Here is a 24,554-nt window from a genome sequence, read left to right as displayed (position 1 = left end):
AGCCTGCTAGACACACCTTCTCTTAAGCTTCCCGCACCGGTTTCACAGGGAGGGGTGGGGGACAGAGCCAACTAGAAATGGCGCTGGGAGAGAGGAGAAACTGAGTCACTGACTTCTAAGAATAGGCCGTCACCCAGCTCCCAGCAGACCCCACCCAGGAACACGTGAAAGAAGCCTGAGGCATTAGGGTGGGTGCAGAGGGAGCCCCCTGGTGTCCAGCTGGGTCCCGGCAGGGCCTGCTGGGCCATGCTCCATTGGTCAGGCACATGCTCTGCCTGGGGATGAGGGTGCTGCCTCCAGGCCAGGGGAGCTTATACTGGGGGGAGGACTCATCCACCAGAAGTCTCACGCACTGACCAGTCGTCTCCTGCTTTCTTGTGCCTGCTGAGCCCAGGGCTCTCCTGAAGCTGCGGTGGAGAACGGAATGGAGGAAGCAGAGGGCTCCAGACCACCAGCTTCGGAGTAAAGGATCAAAGGCTGGGGTCGGCTCTGCTTGACACAAAAAGAATGTGGCAGAGGCTGGCGGCTGGCTAACCCATCCCCTGCCGCCGTACTTCTCCCCAGCCCGCCTCCACCATAGAGATTAGAAAAGCAGTATGCTTCCTTTCCCAGCCTACCTTGCAGCTAGTGGAGGGCCACATGACACAAGTGGAGTCTGCTAGAATCCTTCTGCAGTGGCTTTTGCTTTCCTCATAAAAGGGCCAGAGACTACCGATGAAGTCTCCTTTTCCTCCATTTCCCTGTCTTGAACCTAGGAATGATGCCTGGAGCTATAGCAGCCATCTTGTAACCATGAGGAAAGGCGAAGTTAATCACAGAGATGCCAGCTCTATTACCATTGAGTCACGGAACCAATATGTCACATCATTATATGAGAAGTCAAAGAGAAATTGGTGAAGCCACCATAGTTGGGTTTTATACTGTTTGCACTCCCAATAAAGCAGGAGAGCTACCCCATCACCTCAGGGAGGTCACAGTTTAGTAAATTACTACACAAAAGGAGTCTTGCCCCAAACGGCCACCTCCCCTGCCCCCAAACAGAAGGTTCCTTTCTCCAGCTACAAAGGGGCTTTCTTCTCTAAAGACCCCTTTCCCCCAGGCTGGACAGCATATCACAGGTTCTGCCCACTGGTTAGGGTACACAAATGTTTCATTAAAGCATGTGGAGAGTACAAGTTATCTGCGGGTGGACACACGGCAGGTGCTTAGCACAGTCACTCAGTAATGAGCTGGGCAGCCTTCACAAGCCCTCCCTCACACCCTTGCCCACCCTCTTCCCCAAGGCAGCCAGCCAGCAGCTCTGCATGCTGAGCTGTCCTAGGAGCGAGGCCCCCGGTTTGCATGCTCTGTATCTTTTGCCTGTGTTTAGGCCAGATCGCACTCTACGGGAGGTCCTGAGCTGTAAGAAGGGACACATTTGTAGCTCCCTCTCCTTAGCAATCTCCTCTCCTGGACATTGCCTGTCTTCCCCTTGCAGGAACCATCCCCTTTTTAAATGCCTCAAAACATCTGAGTTGCCAGGGTCCATTTTCCCTCCTCGTTGCAGCCCCTCACCCTCCCCGTTCCTAGACACGGGTTTGCAGAGTCTTCACGTCTGCTGGGCACCCCACCTGCCTCTGCCTGGTGATCATCCCGACATGAGCGTTTCTAAAACCTACTCATATATGACGTGTCTCCAGACAAGTCCAGAGAGGGTCAGACAGAGACACGTTTCGGGAGTAGCTGGGGTCTGTAAGTCCCCTGGAGTGGAGTGTGACCTGGGAAGTGAGCTCTGCTGATAGGACTGCCATTGCTGACCAAGCCCGTGCTAGGGGAGACCCAAGGCGAAGAGGGGCTTCCGTGCCCCTCCAAGCCTGTGGGGACACCTAGTGGCTTGGAGGGCACACTGGACCAGACGTCGGGAAACCTGCTTCTCCAACTCTGTCACCAGGTTTCTGTGTGTCTTTGGGAAAGTCACTTACCCTCTCTGGACCTCAGCTTTCTGGGCTATAGAACAAAGGAATTGGACAAGGTCATTTCAAAGGGCTGTTCCAGCTCTCCTTTGGGGAAGTAATGTCAATCGTCATTTGCGCAAAGCCTTTTACTTTTCAAAGTGCTTTCACATCAATGATGTCCTGCTTCTAGAGTTTTCTTGCAGGTTATTTGATTAGGTCCCATTTCCCTGACTTCACAGAAAGGAAATAGGAGGCCCAGAGAAGGGAAAAGACACTCAAGATCACCCAGCCAATTAGCGGCAGGGCTGGGACTAGAATCCAGGTCTCCTGACTCTCATCGGGGCTGCTGTGTCCAGCTCTGCTGGGTGCACCCCACACAAAGGTACAGGTTTGAGGGGAAGGGAGGCTGAAAGGTGCTCAGGGGTGGGACCAAGTCAGCCTTAAGGAAAGGGCACCTTTCTCTAATTGGTCTGCCAGAAGGGCCACCTTGTTCTCATCGTCCATCCAGAGGAAGAAGGAATACTTTTTCAATTAATCAGCGCAGAGGGCGCCTTTCTGCAGTTTGTCCATCTGTAGGAATGATTTTCCTAGTCCACACAAGGCACCTGATGTTCTAGCAACAGCCTGACTCCCAGACTGTGCCTCTTCCCCCTTGGGGCTGGATGACCAGGGCTGGCGTAGGGCTGCCGGATGAAATACAGGACACCCAGTTAAATCTGAATTTCAGATAAACAATTAATACTCGTTTTGGATAAGAATGTCTTGTGCCATTTTGGGGACACACAGCCTAGAAGAAATTTATTTTGGTCATCTGAAGTTCAATTAACTGGGCATCCTGTATTTTTATTTGCTAAATCTGCCAACCCTAGTCTGGAGGCAGTGGTGTGCTCAGGCTGGCTTGTATCAGTTCATGAGAGCCAATGGTTAATTTTTTAGGAATTTTGTGGTCCAGTTATTAAACCACTGGGCGCTTGAAAGCAATCACGGTGGGAGCATTCGCACCATGGAAATAGGCAACGCCACAAATCATCCATCCATCCACTGTTTTTTTTTTTTTTTTTTTGCTTTTTTTAGAGCTGATTGTGAAACGTTTACCAATACGCCACTGTCTAGAGGTTTCCTTGTCTTAAACGTACTGGGTGAAGACTCTGAAACTATGTGACCGGGTGCACTACCATCGCACAGGAGTCAGATAGCATCTGAGGGTAGCTGTCAGACTTAGTATATTAGAAAACGGAAAATTCCACTCGTGTGATCCTAGAACTAGGTATGTTGGAAACTTAGGATTCTAAAACGAGGACGTTAAAATCTCAAGATTTCAGAAGATGGACTATTAGTGTTGATAGCAGGGGCTGTTACACACTACCCATTCCTAACCCCTCTCTAGAGTGTAGACGGGCTGAGGCCTGAGCCTGGCCCCATCCCTGGCTGGCCCTCCTGGCTCAGGGCCCAGGCCGCTTGCGGGCCACGATGAAACAGAGCCCTGTGTTGGCAGCAAGGCTGACGGTGTAGCTCCTGGGGCTGTGCAGGAGCTGCTCGATGTCAAAGCCGGCGTCCAGGACAGCCTGCTCCACCTCCTCCTTCTCCAGGGGCACGCAGGAGAACTGGCGCTTCCCCACCATGTAGGACTTGAGCCGCAGCGTGACGATGGTCACCAGGTGGCCACCCGGCTTGAGCAGTGAGGCAAGGTTGCGCAGCGCGGCGCGGTAGGCGTCCAGGCTGCAGCAGGCACACTCCATGGCCAGCAGCGTGAGCACACAGTCGGCCAGGGGCAGTACAACTGGGGCCAGCGGGTTGCCCAGGTTGGCATCGCACTTGAGCACCCGCTTTACCACAGCCCGCAGCTTCTCCTCCTTCTCCCGCCACCGGTCGCTGAGGAGAGAGGGCAGGGCTCGGGGGAGGTGCATCAAGGTCCCGAAGGGAACTCCCACCCCACTGGGACCAGCAGATGGTCAAAGGATTGCTGCCCCAGCTCCCCCAGCAGGAAAACGGTCAGGGGAATGGGACCAGATCAATTGAGGGGCCTTCTTCTCTCTGATTCCATCTGGGTCCGCTCCCTGGGACCCCCCCCCCCAGAGATGGATTGAGCCCCAAGCATGGATTGAGCTTTCACTAAATGTTATTGGATAGATGGATGAATTAATGAATTAGCAACAGATAATGCATGGATGTGGCTATCTTAAAAATATAATATTGAGTGATGAAAAGCAAATCCTAGAAGAAAATATAGAGGAAATTACTCTGTTATAAAGTTCATAGATGACTAGAACTAAACAATAGGCTGCTTAGACATACATAAATATGTGACAAAAGTTATTTTTAAAAAGGAAGGAAATGTTAAATATAAAATTCATATGAGTGATTACCTTCAGTGGGGAAGGTAGCGGGCAAGAGGAGAAGCACCTGTAAGTCCTCATCGCATCTGAATACTCAGGCTGGGGGGGGTGGTTCATGCCACTACGTGTAATATTCTCACAACAGGTATAGACAATAGAGGGAAGAAGGAAAAATGATAGATGATAGAGAGGTAGAAAGATAGATAGACAGACAGAAAGATGATCAATAGATAGAGGCAGACAGGCAAGAAGGAAGGAAGGAGGGAAAGATGGAAGGAAGGAAGGAAGGAAGGAAATGCCCTCCATCTGCTCTTCAGTGGTCATTCCTGGCTGGATCCCATCTCAATACAGTCCTGTAATCAGAAACTTGCCCCAAATGAGCTGTAATCCTGAAACTCAAGGGCCCATCTACTATCCTACCCAAAGCATCTGGTCCCATCCTTGAGGGACCTACTGTCCTGAAAATGTCAGGGACAACAGAGAGGGCAGAGAGCCCTCTGAGGGGAGCCACTGATGTCCAGCCCCCAGGGAACGCCCTCCCCCACCCCTGAGCCCTACCTGTTCCCTTCTAGCTCACAGGCGAATCTCACAGCCGGGGTCCAGTCGTAGGCCCCAGGCTCCTTCTTCAGCCACTTTTCCAGCTCCTCCCGGTTGCGGTCAGTGAAGTCAGAGAGAGTGATGTCTTTGAAGGACTCACAGGCGGCAAGCACTTGGTAGATGGTAGGGCCTGAGTCGATGTCGATCAGCGTGTCCCCTTGGAGGCCCCCTGACAGAGGGAGAGAGGTCACTGAGACTGATAAGGGGCAGATGAAAGAACTGAGACCTGAGACCAACAAACACCCTGGTCCAGCCCACAGGGGATGCAGCGCCAACCATGACCATTATCATGGATACGCCAAGCACCGTGCTAAAGGCTGTATATGCATTAATTTCCGTGTACACTTCAGAACTACCCCATGCAGAAACTGCTACTTTTATTTCCATTTTAAAGATTAGAAAATTGTGTCTCAGAAAGGATAAACAATTAGCGCAATGTCTTTCAGCCAAGAGTGTAACCACTACCCTCCTGGACAGAGAACATGGGTCCCAAGCCCTGCTCTGAAGAAGATTCTGTTCAGGCTGCCTGGGAGCCTCCATGGGTGTCCAGCCCTGTCTAGCTAGCTTCCTCTGGGGAGGGCGGGCAGGAACAGGAAGCCGGGCTTGCCAAGGAACTGACCTGGGAAGATGGCCCAGGAGTGCGTTGAGGTTACTCGGAAGCTGAAATGAAGCGTGATTTCCAGCATTCTGCCTGGAGGACGGGCCTGTGGGGTCACAGCTGCCAGGTTGTTCTCTGATCCCTGCCTCCCCAACCCACCCACTCCTCCAGGCTCAGCAGCCCTTAACCCCCTCCTGTCCTCCTCACCAAGGGACTCCCCAGTTTCCTATCCCTTCCCTCAGTGCAGCAGCCAGAGTGAGGACACTGCCACAAGAGCCAGGAAGGACATGGCCAGCTCACTGTGTCACCAGGGGGAGAGTAGTTATCATTGGGAGGTAGGCCATTTACAGACGGCTCAGTTGAGTCCCTTGGAGACTGAGGGCCCTGCCAGCAGGTGTGTGACAGGACTGAGACCTCACCCAGCTCTCTCAACTCCCCGAGTAGGGCTTTTCCAGACTCTCGTGACAGCCACATCCCACTATCCCACTGTTTGCCCTTGGCCTTCTTGGGGTCTCTGAGGCCTGACTGTGCAGGAGCTGGGCTGGGCTTGACGACCTTGAGAGCCTTCCCTGCCCCACCCCAAAGATCTAGGGGCTAACGGAGAGTGTTTGGGAACTACAAGATACTCTACTCTCCCTACCAGATTTCCTGGTCCCTACTCCCTGTGAGGAGACAGACCCCACCTCCTGCCTCACATCTGATCAAAGAGAGCGGCAGGGCCCATCAGCTCCCCACCTCAACCTCCACACCCTGTAGCCCCTAGACAAGACCAGGCTTCCACCCCGGTGGGCCACGCCAGGCACCTTCCCCTATTCCCTCTCCAGGGTCCCTGGAGAGAGGCTCAAGGGGCTGCAGGAATGAGGATCCCCCTCTGCTCACCCGGGCCGAAGGTCTTGTGGAGACACTCCAGATTAAACTTGAGCATCTCAGCCTCGGGGACGGGACCACTGTCGAAGCTGTAGAAGGCGGCCAGGTAGTCCCTGGGCAGGAAGTGTTTCTGGTACTCATCGCCCCCAGTGAAGCTGCCCTCCATGGTGGCCCTGAGTGTGTGCCGTCCTGTCTGCCCAGGTCTTATGAGGGCTCAGGATGCTCCTGGCCCCGCCCCCAGAATTTTGTCCCATCCCCTCACTCCTCCCATGCTGGCCTCTGCTTGAGCTGCCCTTCTGGAGAGATGCCCATGGACCCTCCCTCCGCCCAGCACACCAACAAACCTCAGCTGAAACTGCTCTAAACCCAGAGCCCTGACAGCTGAGGCTGCAGCCGCCCTGGTCCTGCTTCCTCGAGGGATGGACCCAGGTCCATCGATGGTGCCCAGTCCTGGGTCCTCCTCTCAGCTCTGCCAGCCACGTGCTGCTATGTGACCTTGGGCAGGTGTCAAACCTCAGTTTCCCCATGAGCATACTCATTTCACAGGCTGTAAGAACCAAAGTCACTCCCCTAAGTCACAGATATCATGAGCCTGAGGGCACAGTGAGGTCCCCATCAGTCCCCTGGTGGTCAGAGGGGCCCAGTGGCTCTCCTCAGGCCAGGTAGTGGGCATCCCAGCCCTTCTGGAGGACATTGTTCAGACCCCAGGGGGCAGAACAGGATGGCTGACTGCATCACCACGCAGGCCACTGTGTGATCAGAAATTAGCCACCACCCTCCACGAATGGGACAAGGGAGCCCCATCATGAAGCATAGCCTGTCAGAGGAGTCGGGGCTTCTTGGCTGCTGACTCGCCATGTGACCCCAGGTAAGTCACCCCCCTGGCCTCAGTCTTCCTCCTTTTAAAGGGGGAATGGGTTATAAAACCTCCCACAGACAGGAAAAGCTTGGCCTCCTTTCCTTTCCAGGAGAGAGCTCTGACTTGGCCACAAACAAGACAGAAATGGATCTGCTGCCCTTGGGGTCTGGGCCTGCTGCCCTGGAAGTGAGAAGGACAAGAACGACTTGTTCTGGCTTTAAGTAAATAAACAATGCTGACCCTGTAGGGCCTGACAAACTGAGGCTTCCACAGAGGCAGGAAAACCCAGTGGTCATTCAGGGCCTGATTTCCAAGGGGTGGGTACATGGTCAGCCTCCTGGGAGGCTTGGGGCCATGGTCCCAGCCCACAGAAGGCACTCAGAGCAGGCAGGGAGCTGGAGCTCTCACGTTATGTAATTTGAGTGTTTAATAAAGGGACAGCATTAGCAAAGGTTTGGGCAGGGTTGAGGGAAGCCACAAAGGACCTGTTACTCAGGGCTCTCCAAAGAAACAGACCAAAAGCGGGTGTGTGGGTGTGTGCGTGTGTGTGTGTGTATGTATGTATGTAAAGAGGCTTATTTTAAGAAACTGGCTCACACAATTATGAAGGCAGCAAGTCCAAATCTGCAGGGTGGACCCAAAATCTGTTGGAGACCCAGGAAGACGGGAAGCTGCCCTTCTGATCTGAAGGCTGTCAGGCTGGAGAAGCAGAAGGAGCCAACTCAAGAGCCAGTGCAAGTCCAAAGGCCATCTGCTGGCAGAATCCCCTCTTGTTTAGGCGAAGGTCATCTTTGTTCTGTTTGGGATTTCAACTGATCGGATGAGGCCCACCCACATTATGGAGGGCAATTTGCTTTACTGAATGTCCACCAAGTTAAATGTTAATCACATCCAAAACTTCACAGAAACATCCAGGATAATGATTGACCACATATCTGGGCACCATGGCCCAGCTAAATTGACACAGAAAATTAACCATCACCATACTCCAGGGCTAGTGGCAGGGACCATTATCTGCCCTAGACCCAGGACAGAGAGCTGTATGGAGAAGGCCACCTGCAGCAGCCAACAGCAAAGGAGCTGAAGAATAAATACCCAGACCTCACTCTCCTCCCTCCCTCCTATATCCTGCCAAACCCGCTGAAATGCGGAAAACAATGGAACCGCTAAAACAGTCCACATAGGTCAGCCTCTGGGGGCCCACAAGGACCTGAGAAGGATGGAGAGTGGATACTGAGGGACACATGGAAGGTGCCCCACACAGAATCCCATTAACATTTACAGAATTGAACTGTGGACAACTATGTACCATCCAGGGGAGACCCAGAGCCCCTCCAGGGGGATGTGGGCATCCAGGGGTCTGCCCAAGCCGGGTGGGGGGATCATTCTCTCTGGAACCGTTCACTCTGCTGCAATTGGACATCTTTGGATGAGCTGGGGAGGCCCGTCCAACTCAGAGCCCCCAGTGCCTCCTGCTACCCAGGGGAATGAATCCACAGCCCCCGGCATAGCCTCTTGCCTCACACACCTCTCCACCAGTTCCACCCTCTCCACCCCAGGGCACATCCTGACTGTGGCCTGGCCAGGGGTCTTTGCAGCACCAGGGTAATCTGCTCAAAGTCAAGTCTTGTATGGATAGATTCTAAGGAAAGGTTTCTCAACCTCAGCACCACTGACATTTCAGGCCAGATAACTGTCTATTGGGATGGGGGGCAGAACCGTGCACGGAAGGATAACTAGCCGCATCCCTGGCCTCTACCCAGTGGATGCCAGTAGCACCCAGTTCCCAGTGGTGACAACCTACAGTGTCTCCAGACATAGCCAGATGTCCCCTGAGGGGCAAAGCTTCCCCCAGTTGAGAGCCACAGTCCTGAGGTTTGCCTTCACCCAGTTGACAACATTTTGTTCATGCCAGGGCGGTTTCGGTCCCTTTTAAGAATGTCTGCATCATCTTAAGCATCTTTCCCTACTCTGACTTTTAAATAGCTCAAGGAAGTTTCCATTCCAGGGGACTTCCACCTAATTTCAAGCAAATGAGTAAATGTCAAGCTACCTATAAAGAAAATAAGGCCACTTGCGAGCAGGCCAGATAAAGAAACGGTGAATCTCCTTATCAAGATAGGAAAACTACCATCAGCACCCCACGCTCTCTGATGCCCCTGTCATCTTGCTTCTGCCTGACCCTGTGGAGTGAAGGACGAGCCCAGAGAACAAGAGAGGAGCTTGCCCATGTCAACACGACTTCTCTCTGATAAGCCACGAGCAGCCACGCAGAGCCTCGTCTCACACCAAACACCAAAATAAAGGCTACACATCTTATAACAATCAGTCACAGAAGCTATCATAATTGAATAGCAATCAAACCTCTGCATAGGGAAGGATTTCGGAAGCCTAGACAGAAGAAAGCCCAAAGGAAAAAAAATAGCACACTTTATTAAAGAAAAATTAAACAATTTGTTTATCCTGAAAAAAATTAAACGGCAAAAAAACACTGTTTTCCTTTTGGAAAAATAATTTGGCAATTATTTGCCTAAATTATTTGCCTAAATAATTTGTACTAAACGTTTTAAAACCTTGACCCAGTAATCTCACACCTGGGAATCCAGCCTAAAGCCAGAATCCAAAATACGGAAAAAGCTTAATGTGCGAGGCTATTGATTACAAGGTTATTTACAACAATGAAAATTTGCAGGTCTTACCTGTGAGCCACTAGGGAAGCAGTTAAGTCAATCTTACCTAAACCTCTCTGTGTGCTATTTACGAGGCAGCACTAAAAACTGACATTTCCAGAGGCTTTATGGTGACTTGGAGAATGATGCTGACCCAGCACTGGGGGAACCAGCAGGTGCAGATGGGCACACACAGCACAATTACAGCCCTGCAAAGACATTTCAGACGCAAGTGTCCAGAGGCAAATTGCTATATAAGAAACCCTGGGGGCCAGCCCTGTAGCCTAGTGGTTAAGTTCGGTGCTCAACTTCAGCAGCCCAGGTTTGGATCCCAGGTGCAGACCTATACTACTTGTCAGTGGCCATGCTGTGGCAGTGACCCATATGCAAAATAAAGGAAGATTGGCACAGATATTAGCTCAGGGACAACCTTCCTCAAGCAAAAAGAGGAAGATTGGCAACAGATGTTAGCTCAGAGCTAATCTTCCTCACCAAAAAAAAAAAAATAGAGGAAGATTGGCATAGATGTTAGCTCAGGGTGAACCTTCCTCAGCAAAAAAAAAAAAGAAAGAAATCCTGCGACAAATATGACACACTCAATGTCACCAGTCATTTTAATCCACCTAGCATGTATGTCAATTGGATGTTAAGATGAAATTCTTTTTTAATAAATTGGATAGAGGTCTAACTTTATTTTCTTCCAACTGGATAGGCAGATGTGCTATCACCATTTATTATTTAACAGGCCCTTTTCTCAGTGCATGGATAGTACAGCTTCTATTCATTTCAGAAAAAGGGGGAAATTTACATTTAACACAATAAAATTAAAGTTTATATTCTGTTGAAATCCAAAACCCTGAAAAATAAATGTTGACTGTCTTTGATTCTGGGTGGTGGGACTGAGGGGCTTTACTGCTCAGAGTGTGGTGGCCTCAGTGTCACCGGGGATCTGTTAGAAACGCAGAATCTCAGAACCAGAATCTGCTTTCTCAGCGATGGGTGGCGAATAAGGTTTGCAGTCGGTCTTTATTTTGGCTTTGGACACAGGCCTTGAATTGGAACCTAGACGCCACCACTTGCTGGCAGGGCCACTGTGGAAAAGGCACGTCACCTTCAGCTTCCTCATCTCCCCGGGGGGGTGGGGTGTCAATGTCGACTTTGCAGGTTGTTATGAAGATGGTAGAGGACGGGGGATGCCTGGCACACAGTAGGTGCTCTGTAGGCGTTAGGGACCTTTCTAGGTATCCTCTGTGGTCCTGCTCCTTCAACATCCATGGGAGGGCCAGCCCACTACAGGCCCAGGCTTGCCCATCTGCAAAATATGCTTGAGTTTGCTGCCTGGACTCTCTGCTCTCAGGTGAACATTTGAAAGAGATTTGGCAATGCTTTTTTGAATATAAAACTTTTTATTTCGAGATCATTGTAGATTCACATGCTGTTGTAGGAAATAATACAGAGAGATCCACGTCCCCTTTACCTAGTTTCCCCCACGATAACATCTTTCAAAGCAAAAGCAAATATCACAACCAGGATGCTGACATTGACCCAATCCGCTGCTCTAATTCAGCTTTCCCAGCATCACTGTACTTGTGTGTGCGTGCATGGGCGTGCATGTAAGTTGTGTGCAATTTTATTACATATTCTGTTTATCTACAGCATGTAGATAACGATGACAATGATGTAAATCGTTTGTCCAAACACAGGCATCCCGGATTCTCAGGGGCCCTGACTAAGTTTACTTCTGCCCTACGCAAAAAGAAAGGATGGATTAAGCAAATGGAGAGCATAAATAGGACTGAAAACAAGGCGATATTTAATTAAGTTCAGGACAAACTGTTTTCAAGAGCAAGCTCACTGACCTCCTCAGGGAACCTTGGCCATCTAGGGATCTCGGGGATCCTGTTTCCTCAGCCTCAGGGGCCTCTCCACTCTGGTTCTCATTTTCCCACCAAACCCAAAGAAGGAAGCATTCTTGACCCTCTGTCTGTCTGTGCTTTTGTCTCTCTCTCTGCCCATCTGTCTCTCTCTGTGTTCTCACTGTGCCCCTGTCCCTCTGTTTTCTCTCCCTCCTCCATTCTCTCCCCAGCAGCACCTACACTCAAAACACTGCCTCTTGGGACCCGAGAACATGGAGCACATGTTGGTGACCCTGTTGCATCCGCACGTTCTTGATGAGTATCAGCCAGAAAAACTAACACCGTGGCGCGGCTCCTTGTGTGTGGAGTCTGAGCTCCTCCCGGAGAGGGAGGGCCTGGTCTGAGGAGATCAGGACACTGCCAGAGGGAGGAAGCTGGGGAGGGGCGGGGGGGCAGGGGAGGACACATCGGCACTGCAGGAGTCGGGAGATGCAGGGGGCGCCCAGCTGAACGGAGGTGAGGAGACTTCCTGGAGCAGGCACCTTGGCAGCAGGCCTTGAGAAATGGATAGGTAGGTGTTAATGGAGAAGGGAGGAGGGAGAAAGCAGGGAGAAGAAGGCAGTGCACTTGGTTTTAACGTGAGGCGAAGATCCTTTCCACCTAACTCATCGCCATGTCCCCCTGCCTTCCCTGATTGGCTGAGACACTTACAAACCACTGGCTCAGGGACCTGATGTGTGCCAGGCTGTGTCCCACCCTCCAGCTGTCACTCACCTGCACCCCGGGTGAGTCTGGGGGTTCACAGCCTAGGGGCTACCCAGAGGCAGGGTCGTGTCTCCTGTGTGGCATGTCCTGGGGAAGGGCAGAGCCTGGAGTCCTTCTTCTCCATCTACCATAGCTGGGCGTGGCATTGGGGTGCCCCCCCCAACACCTGGCAGATGCGTCTCCTGCAGGAGGAATGGGAGGCGACATCCTGATCAACATTGGCCCAGGGCCTCACCATCTACCTGCTGCTCTCGGCCTGTGAGGCCTTCCAGGAGGTCATGGCCACAGACTACACGGAGCAGAACCTCCAGGAGCTGGAGAAGTGGCTGAGGAAGGAGCCAGGGGCTGACGACTGGTCCCCAGCCATGCAATACGTGTGTGAGCTTGAAGGAAACAGGTCCCCAAAGGTCACCATCCCTCTCAGACAAGGTCCCCCCATCCCCCACCAAGCAGAGCGTGAGCCCACCACCGCTTCACCCACGTCTTCCTACACTTCCTCCTGACCACTTGGGCCTCATCAGCCCAAATGCCCTCCCTTTGAGTGAGTCCCTCCTCTAGTCTTAGAGCTGCCTGTGCTCTTTGCTTCAGTTGCCCTACTCTGCTCTCCACGACATTGTATTCCACCCATCCTGTGGGGCCAGCTTCAGTCCCACCTCCTCCTGGAAGCCTCCTCAGATTGCTCCAGCCCACACATCTCACTTTCCTCTGAAAACCAGTGGTTCAGCTTCTCCTTTAACCTAATGCTGGAGGGGCACTCATCATGGAAAGACACAGCTTCAGGGAATCCCCCGAATTTGTCCCTTCAGTGCTGTGGCCACACCCCACAGACCAACAGCATTAACTCCCTCCAGGCACTCACCCCATCTGGGTCACAGAGAGCGAATGCATCTCTTGGAGCCCCAGCGGGGCCAGGCGGGATTCTGGTCCTGATGCTACAGCCAAGGAAACTGAGGCCCAAACCTGGAGAGTGACCTCTAGGCCACCTTAAAGCCAGGACAAAGACCAGAGTTTAAGACTCCTGCCCTAACTCTGGGCCACGGGGGCCTGACCTGGCCACAGGTAGGGTCAGCCTGTAGAGGGGCAGGGCCAGAGGGCCTCTGAGTGCAGGGCCTCTGCGGCAGCCCGGCCTGCACTTCCTTGGCTCCTGCCGCCCTTCGTGGGGCAATACTGAGGTCTGGGCCTCCCTCTTCTGGGGGCTTGGGATGCTGCAGTGAACCAGACAAGGTCTTGTGCCCATGAGCTCACCTTCTAGTGGGGAAGACTACAACCGAGTCAGAGAAGAGATTCAGGTAAAGACAGCTGTTCTGGAGAGACAGCTTCAGCTGGGTAGGGGCCTCGAGAGAGGTGGGGGTGCTGTGTTAGGTAGGACCATGTCTACAACACCTTGGGCTGCCATCGCAAAATACCACAGCCTGGGGCCTTAAACAACAGCTGCTTATTTCTCACGGTTCTGGAGGCCGGGAGCCTGATATCAGGGTGCCAGCAGGTGGGGTTCCATCGAGGCCTCTTCTAGCTTGTAAGTGGCTACCTTCAGCTGTGCCCTCCCACGGGAGAGATGGAGAGAGAGCAAGAGCTCCAGTGTCTCTTCTTTTAAGAGGTTCTCATCCCGAGATTGTGTACGGGAGGCAGAGCAAAATGGCGGGGTAAGCTGACCCAGGACTCTCTCCCCTCCAAAATAAAACCAAAGAAATGGAAAAACTGAATTTCAACCAACGACCCCTAATGCCAAGACTGTCAGAGACCTATGGAGTAAGAAGACAGAGAACAGAGAGGCTGTAGCCACCCTGGGAGGAGCTGGAACAGGGTAGGAGAGACCTTTACTCCTCCCCTAGAGACTGGGATCACTGCCGTGGGTGCAGGAAGGAGCCGGGGAGGGGCCGCGCGACCGGGGGATCGTCCAGGACTCCTTCCACTGGTGCAGTGGAAACCCGCTGATGGGGGAAAGCTTCCATGTGCGGGGACCCCATCAAGCCAGGGCCCTGAGAGACCAGAGAACAGAGCTGATCCGAATCCAGATCGGCGTGCGAGAAAAACCACCCCTCCTCCCTCAACCCGCACTGGGCGCTGCCATCTTGCCTGAAGGCATGGGGCTCAGAATGTGTGGTGCTCGACCCACCCCCCCCCATCTAGTGGCAACAGGCTGTAAGCTCCAGACCACAAGGAAAACAATAAAAGCACAGAATTAAGTCCTGAGGACTTGGAAATAAGTAAACTAAGTGAAAATGAGTTCAGAGCAGCTATCATCAAAAAACTCAATGAGGTAGAGAGAAAGATAGAGTAAGAAGCCAACGAGTTCTGGAGTTACTTCACAAAAGAGATTGAAATTATAAAGAAGAATCAAACAGAATTACTAGAGATGAAAAACACAATGGACCAGATAAAACAGAATATGGATTCCCTGAATGCCCGTGTAGACACCATAGAGGAGCAAATTAGCATAATCAAAGATAGGCTGAATGGCTCCAGATAGAGGAAGAAAGAGAACTAAGAATTAAAAAGAATGAGGAAAATATTAGAGAGATAGCAGATTCAATGAGGAGAAAGAATTTAAGAACCATAGGAATTCCCGAGAACGTGGAAAAGGAAAATGGAGCAGAAAGTGTGCTTAATGAAATTATTGAAGAGAACTTCCCAAATCTAGGGATCGACGGAGAAATGTGTGTGGAGGAAGCTTTCAGATCTCCTAGATGTGTCAATGTAAAAAGACCTACTGCAAGGCATATAGTAGTAAAAATGGCAAAAATGAAAGACAAAGAAAGAATACTCAGGGCAACAAGACAGAAGAAGAAAACCTACAAAGGAACTCCTATCAGAGTTTTAGCAGATTTCTCTACAGAAACCTTACAAGCTAGGAGAGAATGGAGTGACATATTCAAAACTTTAAAAGATAAAAATCTTCAGCCAAGAATACTCTATCCAGCAAGAATATCCTTCAGCTATGAGGGAGAAATTAAATCTTTTCCAGACAAACAAAAGTTAAGGGAATTTGTAACCAAAAGTCCTCCACTACAAGAAATCCTCAAGAAGGCTCTCATACCTGAAAAAAGAAAAAAGGGAGAAAGGGGTCACAAACCACAGAGTAGGGAGACAGATAGATAGAACCAGAATAGGATAGCAAATATTCAACTATAACATTAGGATAAAGGTAAGGAAACTACCAAATCAAAGACGATCTTATCACTCTAACTACAAACTCATAACATGAGTTGGAATAAGAAATGAAAATAATAATTTAGGAGGGGAAGAGCAAAGGGACTAAATCAGTCTAGGACAAGTAAGAGAGCACCAGAGAATAGACTATATTATACACGAGATTCTAAATGCAAACTTCAGGGTAGCCACTAAACTAAAAAACAGAACAGAGCCACAAAACATAAATAAGGAAAAATCTAAGAAACCCAGCATAAGAAATTGCCGTAGTCAATGGGTAGGCTAAAACATACAGGATGAGAAACAAAGGTAACACAGGCAAACCAGATAACGAGTGACAGATTGACAGAATTAAGCCCTCATGCATCAATAATCACCCTCAATGTAAACGGATTGAACTCTCCAATAAAAAGACACAGAGTGGCAAAATGGATTAAAGAACAAGATCCAACAATCTGTTGCCTCCAGGAAACACACCTCAGCCCCAAGGACAAACACAGGCTCAGAGTGAAGGGGTGGAGGACAATACTTCAAGCTAATAGCAAGCAAAAGAAAGCAGGTGTTGCAATTCTTATATCAGACAAAATGGATTTCAAAATAAGGCAGGTAAAGAGAGACACAGAGGGACAATATATAATGATCAAAGGGACACTTCATCAAGAAGAAATACCGCTTATAAATATCTATGCACCCAACATAGGAGCACCAAAGTTCATAAAGCAACTATTAACAGACCTAAAGGAAGATGTTAAAAACAACACAATAATAGTAGGGGACCTCAACATCCCACTCACATCAATGGACAGCTCATCCAGACAGAAAATCAACAAGGAAACAGTGGAGCTAAATGAAAAACTAAAACAATTGGACTTAATAGACATATATAGATCACTTCATCCTAAAACAGCAGAATACACATTTTTCTCACGTGCACATAGAACATTCTCAAGGATAGATCACGTGTTGGGAAACAAGACAAGCCTCTACAAATTTTAAAAAATTGAAATAATAAGAAGCATCTTCTCCAATCATAATGCTATAAGGCTAGAAATTAATTGCAAGAAAAAAGCTGAGAAAGGCACAAGGATGTGGAGACTAAACAATACGCTACTGAACAAGCAATGGATCATTGAAGAAATTAAAGAAGAAATCAAAAAATACCTGGAAACAAATGAAAATGATAACACGCCATACCAACTCATATGGGATACAGCAAAAGCTGTATTAAGAGGAAAATTCATCGCAATACAGGCACATCTTAACAAACAAGAAAAATCTCAAATAAGCAATCTTAAACTACACCAAACTGAACTAAAGAAAGAAGAACAAATAAAGCCCAAAGTCAGCAGAAGGAGAGAAATAATAAAAATCAGAGCAGAAATAAATGCTATTGAAACGAAAAAGGTGGTAGAAAGGATCAATGAAACAAAGAGCTTGTTCTTTGAGAATATAAATAAAATTGACAAACCCATAGCCAGACTTACAAAGGAAAAAAGGGAGAAAGCTCAAATAAACAAAATCAGAAATGAAAGAGGAGAAATAACAACAGACTCTGCAGAAATACAATGGATTGTAAGAGAATACTACGAAAAACTATATGCCAACAAAATGGATAACATAGAGGAAATGGATAAATTCTTGGACTCCTACAATCTCCCAAAGCTCACTCAAGAAGAAGCAGACAATTTGAACAGACCAATCACAAGGAAAGAGATTGAAACAGCAATCAAAAACATCCCAAAGAATAAAACCCCAGGACCAGATGGCTTTCCTGGGGAATTCTACCAAACTTTCAGAGAGGATTTAATACCTATCCTTTTCAAGCTATTCGAAAAAATTAGGGAGGATGGAACACTTCCTAACACATTCTATGAGGCCAACATCATGCTGATACCAAAGCCTGACAAGGACACCATGAAAAAAGAGAACTACAGGCCAATATCACTGATGAACATAGATGCAAAAATTCTAAACAAAATTTTGGCAACCAGAATTCAGCAATTCATCAAAGGATCATACATCATGATCAGGTGGGATTCATACCAGGGACACAGGGATGGTTCAACATCCACAAATCAATCAATGTGATACACCACATCAAGAAACTGAGGAATAAAAACCACATGATCATCTCAATAGATGCAGAGAAAGCATTTGACAAGATCCAAAAGCCACTTATGATAAAAACTCTGAACAAAATGGGCATAGAAGGGAACTACCTCAACATAATAAAGGCCGTATACGACAAACCCATAGCCAACATCATACTCAATGGGCAAAAACTGAGCGCCATCCCCCTGAAAACAGGAACAAGACAAGGATGCCCTCTATCACCACTCTTATTTAACATAGTACTGGAGGTCCTGGCCAGAGCAATCAGGCAAGAAAAAGGAATAAAAGGAATCAAAATAGGGAGGGAAGAAGTGAAACTCTCGCTGTTTGCAGATGACATGATCTTATATATAGAAAACCCCAAAGAATCCATTGGAAAACTCTTAGAAGTAATCAACAACTACAGCAAAGTTGCAGGGTATAAAATCAATTTGCATAAATCAGTAGCATTTCTATATTCTAATAACTAGCTAAGAGAAAAAGAACTCAAGAACACAATACCATTCACAATCGCAACAAAAAGAATAAAATACCTTGGGGTAAATTTAACTAAGGAAGTGAAGGACCTATATAATGAAAATTACAAGGCCTTTCTGAAAGAAATGGATGACGACATAAAGAGAAGGAAAGACATTCCATGTACATGGATTGGAAGAATAAACATAGTTAAAATGTCCGTTCTACCGAAAGCAATCCACAGATTCAACGCTATCCCAATCAGAATCCCAATGACATTCTTTACAGAATTAGAACAAAGAATCCTAAAGTTCATATGGGGCAACAAAAGACCCCAAATTGCTAAAGCAATCCTGAGAAAAAAGAACAAAACGGGAGGCATCACAATCCCTGACTTCAAAACATACTATAAAGCTACAGTAATCAAAACAGCATGGTACTGGTACAAAAACGGGCACACAGATCAATGGAACAGAATTGAAAGCCCAGAAATAAAACCACACATCTATGGACAGCTTATCTTTGACAAAAGAGCAGAGGGCATACAATGGAGAAAAGAAAGCCTTTTCAACAAATGGTGCTGGGAAAACTGGAAAGCCATATGTAAAAGAATGAAAATTGACCATTCTTTTTCACCATTCACCAAAATAAACTCAAAATGGATCAAAGACCTAAAGGTGAGACCTGAAACTATAAGGCTTCTAGAAGAAAACGTAGGCAGTACACTCTTTGACATCAGTATTAAAAGGATCTTTTCAGACACTATGTCTTCTCAGAGAAGGGAAACAATAGAAAGAATAAACAAATGGGACTTCATCAGACTAAAGAGCTTCTTCAACGCAAATGAAAACAGGATTGAAACAAAAAAACAACCCACTAACTGGGAAAAAATATTTGCAAGTCATATATCTGACAAAGGCTTAATATCCGTAATATATAAAGAACTCTCAGAACTCAACAACAAAAAGTCAAACAACCCGATCAAAAAATGGGCTGGAGACATGAACAGACATTTCTCCAAAGAAGATATACAGATGGCCAATAGGCACATGAAAAGATGCTCATCGTCGCTGATCATCAGGGAAATGCAAATCAAAACTACACTAAGATATCACCTTACACCCATTAGAATGACAAAAATATCTAAAACTAATAGTAACAAATGTTGGAGAGGTTGTGGAGAAAAAGGAACCCTCATACACTGCTGGTGGGAATGCAAACTGGTGCAGCCACTATGGAAAACAGTATGGAGATTCCTCAAAAAATTAAAAATAGAACTACCATACGACCCAGCTATTCCACTACTGGGTATCTATCCAAAGAGCTTGAAGTCAGCAATTCCAAAAGTACTATGCACCCCAATGTTCACTGCAACATTGTTTACAATAGCCAAGAAATGGAAGCAACCTAAGTGCCCATCAACAGATGAATGGATAAAGAAGATGTGGTACATATATACAATGGAATACTACTCAGCTGCAAAACAGAACAAAATCATTCCATTTGCAGTAACATGGATGGACCTTGAGGGAATTATGTTAAGTGAAATAAGCCAGTTAGAGAAGGATAATCTCTGTATGACTCCACTCATATGAGGAATTTAAAAATGCGGACAAAGAGAACAGATTAGTGGCTACTAGGGGAAAGGTGGGGTGGGGGGTGGGCACAAAGGGTGAAGTTGTGCACCTACAGCACGACTGACAAACATTAATGTACAACTGAAATTTCACAAGATTGTAACCTATCATTAACTCAATAAAAAAAAATTATATTGTGCAGGGCCGGCCCCGTGGCCTAGTGGTTAAGATCACGCACTCCACTGCAGGCGGCCCAGCGTTTCATCAGTTCAAATCCTGGGTGCGGACATGGCACCGCTCATCAAGCCATGCTGAGGCAGCGTCCCACATGCCACAACTAGAAGGACCCACAACTAAGAATATACAACTATGTACCGGGGGGCTTTGGGGAGAAAAAGGAAAAAAATAAAAATCTTAAAATTTATAAAAAAGAAAAAAGGCACTCATCCCATGACCTCACCTAACCCTAATCACCTCCCCAAGGCCCCTCCCCCTTGGGGGTTCAGGCTTCAGCACATGAAGGGTGAGGGGGGCACATTCAGTCCAGAGCAGAGGGAAGAGAAGGCCTCTCCAGGGAGGAGCCCTGGGGGCAGCTGCCTGGGTGAGGCGAGTGCGGGAGGACGGGAAGATCTGGGCGAAGGGAGTCAGGCACAGGGCACAGCAAGGGCAAAGGCCCGGCAGCAGAAAAGAGCTGGCCACAGGCTGGAGGACCAGCAGGAAGGTCCGAGTGCATGGTGCGGAGTGAAGGAGTCAGGTATATGGGAGGGCAGCCGAGGCCACACCCCACAGGGCCCTGACACAAAACAGACCAGCAGGCCCCCCACCACCTGGCTGCTACCTGGGGCCCTGCAGCCACCACGCAGGCCTCTCTGAACCAGTCCAGCGACCTCCTCCTTGCATGTCCTTGCTGCACAGGGCTCTTTCTCTCCCCTCCAGCCCATGCTCCAGCTCTGAGCAGCTTCCAACAAGGTGTGCAGGAAAGGGTAGTGATGGGGAGAAGGGCTGAGCCAGGACGCCTCATGGGGGGAAAAAGGCAGCCTCCATTGGCCATCCCGCTGCTAAAGCCTAGTGTTTTTCAAACTGCTTCCATTGTGTTCTTGGGGGTCCGTAAGCCTTCTGTCAGAGGTCAGCGACAGATGTGTCCTCCTCTTTCCACTATCAGCTGGGTCTTGGGGTCCCTGCTGTAGAAACGGAGCAATGTGCGATGGCCATGGCTCCCCATGGCCACCAGAGGGCAGTGCAGGGCAGAAAGCTGCTAGCAGAGGTGCAGGGAGGCAGAAGTCAGGGGCCTCCTTGGGAAAGAAAACTCCGCTCTTGAGCCACCTTTTGGCCCACTGAGGTTGTGCCAGCCCTGGCGAAGCAAGAAGCCGTGAGCCGGCTCACCCAAAGGAGCCTGGAAACCCTTGGACAGGCAGGGCTTCCACGGAGCCAGAACCCTCCTGTCTTGGTGGGTCCCGGACGCTGCATTTCAGCAAGGGCCCAGGAGACCAGGGCTTTCCAAACTAACATGTGTGTGAGTCACTTGGGGAGCTTGTTAAATAGTGAACTCTGATCTTATAAGTCTGATCCACCAGGGCCCGAGATTCTGATTCCCAAACAGCTTCCAAGTGATGCTGATGCTGCTGGTCTGGCCAGCCTTTGAGTGGCACAAGGCACAAGGAATTTATCTGGAATTCTGACTTTTCCCTGAAAAGTCACACCCTGGAGCGGGCACACCTAACTTCTCTGGCTCCTGTCTCCAGGTGAGAGAAGGAGGAGGGCCCTGCACTCTGCCCAGAAAACATCCCCCATTCCCCTTCTCTTACCCAACATGTGGCAGGCTCTCCGCCCTCTGGTCTTTGATGATCTTTTCCACCTGACGGAAGTCCTCCAGGGTAGGGATGGGGTGCCCCCAGACTCCTCACCTCAACAGTTTCCTGTCTGGCAGGCAGGAAGTAGACACCTGGGGAAGGTTTGCTGCTGCTGAGCCTGGATTTCAAACAACTATGTGGCTGCCAGCCAGCTCTTCACGGTTATGGAGCCCTCCCGCATCACCTGCCCTCCTCTGAGCTTCTGCCAGGCAGAGGGTACAGGATGGATTTTGTTGCAGATTTCCAACCTGAGGCCCAAAGATGCGAAGTGATTTCTACAAAGTCACTCACTTTCAACCTTTCCAAGCTGGGTAGCGGATTGGGCTCGGGTGCTCACCCTGAATGTGCGTTAGAATCACCCAGGGAGCGGTACACATCCTGCAGCCCGGGCCTCACCCCAGATCAAGCAGATCAGAAGCTCTGGGGGTGGGAGCCAGTATTTCATGACGCTTTCCTGGTGATTCAAATGTGTAGCCAAGAGTGAGAACTCTGGGCCCGGGCCAGGGCTTCTGAAATCCTATTTTGCTCGTGAACCACTTGGGGGTCTGTTAAAATGCAGTAGGCCTGAGGTGGGCTGAGAATTCGCGTTTCTAACATGTTCCCAGATGCTGCTGCTGCTGAGCCAAGAACCAGGCTGGGTAAGAAGACGACAGAGAGGGGGCACCTCCTCTCTACCCACCCCCAGCCTGGGTGCCAGCTGGTTGGGGGCAGGGGAGTGAGGAACACAATAAAGTGGTCCAAGTGTGGACTAATGACCCCTGATGTCCCGTATCCTTCAGGACCCGGGTCTTGAATCATTCGGAAAAGCCGGCTAAATCGTCAAAGACAGATCTCTCTGTGCTGCCTCTACCGATATGTCACTGGGAGCAACCAAGAATCACTCCTTACTTCTAGAAGTTCATCCACAGAGCAACTGTCTGTATTTTGGCCGTGCTCACTCTCCTGCCCTCCTGACTGCAGGGTCCAGCTGCCCCCAATTGCCTGGCCCACAGCCCCAAAATAGGAGGTCTAAAGGCAAACTCCCCATCCCCCCCAACCTGCTCCTCCTCCCATGTTCCCACCACAGGGAGGACAGTTCGGTCCACGCCTCCCCCGGGCCTCTGGACGTTACCTCCTAAACAGCTCTCACAGCCGCCCTCCTGTCCTCCTTGCCCCGTCACTGCCCCGATTCCAGCTGTATCATCTTCTCTTCAGTTCTGCAGTGGTTTCCTGACCAGACCCCCAGCCTCACCGTCCGCCATTTTGTGTCTGTTTCCATCTTCTCCACCGGCCAATGAACTCCTTGAGCGCCGTGGCTCTAAACCATGCTCAGGGGCTGCCCCACAGTAGGTGTTTAATCAATGCTCTCTGTGTGAAGGAATGAGTGAGGAGCCATGATGTCCAGACCTGGTTCTGTGGACTCACTCACTGGTCTTGCTGAGCTCTTTCTCCTCCCTGGCCTCACTCTGCTTATCCGAAATGGTACCCAAAGATCCTCAAACATCAGGTTTGAGATCCTACGAGGGGAGTAAGATACTCCCCCGCGTACCACTCCCTCAGGGGCCAGGTGGAACGGCTGAGTGTCCCAGGAGAGAACTGCCCTGCGGCTCTCCTAAGCACAGGGTGACAGGTGAACTGAGATTAGACCCTTTTTTCCCTCCCTCTCTCCTCACCCCCAGCTTGTGCCCTTCCCAGAACCTGGAATCCCTGGGTCTGAGAAAGGTCAGCGCCTACCGCCCCCACCTCCAGACTCTTGGCAGCAGCATCGGCTCCCCCCCCACCCCCGCCAACGGGAGCTTGTTAGAAATGTAGAATCTCAGGTCTAGCCCTGCCTGGCCAAAGCGCGTCTGCATTTTAACAAGATCCCCAGGCGATTCTCATGCACAGCGCAGTCTGGAAAGCACTGATCTAGAAATGGAGATGAAGACAGGAAGCAAAGGGGGAGCAGGGAGCAGAAGAGAGGAGCAAGGGCTCCTTCAAAGCAGCCTGCTTGCTGGGCCCTCCTCGGGCTCCACGTTGCTCCGTTGTTCCCTGTCCCTGCCCTTCCCACCCAGGGTAGAGCCTCCACCCTCCCCGCCTCATTTGCTACCTCGTCACCCCTTTGGTTTCCTTCATCTCACATGGTCTTGTGCTTTCCATCTCTATCCCCCTTCTTCCCCAGAAAAGACATTCTCTCCATTTCCCTGCTGTATCCCCAGGGCCGAGCATGTCATAGGCGCTCAACAAGTATCTGTTGAATAAATAAATTGAACACGTGAAACTTATCATGATGAACTTCTGGCTGCGGCAGCCTTCACCCTTTGAACTTGGAAGTTTCTGAAGCTAGTGATGCAACAGCTTTGTTTCATTCTTTACATTTCAAATGGGGCATGGTCAGACAACTTGGCACTTCAGGCAGGACATCAAGAGTTCAAAAAGCAGGGACCAAAGTGGGGTAGATTGCAAAAATGATCATCATTCCAGGAGGCGTGTATCTTTGCAATACGACTTTGCTCTCCTCCCCCCAAGAGGTAGAGCCTATTTCTCTCCATCACCCCACTTTCCAAATCTGGGCTTGGCCGCGTGACATGTTTTGGCCAATGCAATGTTAGCAAAAGTAATGCTGATAGAGGCTTGAAAAATGCTTGCACACTGGGGTTTGTTCCATCTTTTGCTCTTTTGGATTTACCCATAAGTTGAAAACTTATGTCCACACAGAAACCTGCACACAGACGTCTATACCAGTTTTGTTCATAATTGCCGAAACTTGGAGGCAATGTCCTTCAGCAGGTGAGTGGATAAATAAAGTGTGGTACATCCAGATGATGGAATACTATTCAGCTCTGAAAAATAATGATCTCGCAAGCCGTGAAAGACACAGAGGAAACTTAAATGCATGTTACTAAGTGAAAAAAGCCAATCAGAAAAGGCTACATACTGTATGATTCCCACTAAAGGACATTCTGGAAA

General features: G+C 49.4%; 1 protein-coding gene and 1 long non-coding RNA gene across 5 annotated transcripts; both read right to left on the bottom strand.

Moving 5' to 3' along the window:
- Nucleotides 1–2,062: 2,062 nt before the first annotated feature.
- INMT (indolethylamine N-methyltransferase) lies at nt 2,063–6,528 on the bottom strand. Of its 3 annotated transcripts, none has more exons than XM_046669076.1 (4): nt 6,345–6,528; nt 5,487–5,585; nt 4,829–5,036; nt 2,063–3,806 (listed from the first exon to the last, which is right to left on the bottom strand). In XM_046669076.1, the coding sequence occupies exons 1-4, from the start codon at nt 6,496–6,498 to the stop codon at nt 3,377–3,379; spliced, it is 891 nt and encodes a 296-aa protein (XP_046525032.1). In that variant the 5' UTR covers nt 6,499–6,528; the 3' UTR covers nt 2,063–3,376. The 3 variants fall into 3 exon arrangements, with proteins under 3 accessions (XP_046525032.1, XP_046525034.1, XP_046525035.1); XM_046669078.1 differs by having other exon boundaries at nt 5,487–5,571; nt 6,345–6,476; XM_046669079.1 differs by lacking the exon at nt 5,487–5,585 and having other exon boundaries at nt 6,345–6,525.
- Nucleotides 6,529–11,246: 4,718 nt separating this feature from the next.
- LOC124244183 (uncharacterized) lies at nt 11,247–23,800 on the bottom strand. 2 transcript variants are annotated; one of them, XR_006889905.1, is made up of 4 exons: nt 23,695–23,800; nt 21,582–21,718; nt 12,491–12,663; nt 11,247–12,271 (listed from the first exon to the last, which is right to left on the bottom strand). It is a non-coding gene; the product is annotated as an uncharacterized LOC124244183 (long non-coding RNA). The 2 variants fall into 2 exon arrangements; XR_006889906.1 differs by lacking the exon at nt 23,695–23,800 and adding an exon at nt 22,738–22,859.
- Nucleotides 23,801–24,554: the final 754 nt, after the last annotated feature.

Source organism: Equus quagga, chromosome 8 (assembly GCF_021613505.1).
Source record: "Equus quagga isolate Etosha38 chromosome 8, UCLA_HA_Equagga_1.0, whole genome shotgun sequence".
Classification (NCBI taxonomy): domain Eukaryota; kingdom Metazoa; phylum Chordata; class Mammalia; order Perissodactyla; family Equidae; genus Equus; species Equus quagga.
The sequence above is the reverse complement of the archived record's forward strand: the minus strand, read 5'-3'. Positions and strand labels throughout refer to the sequence as shown.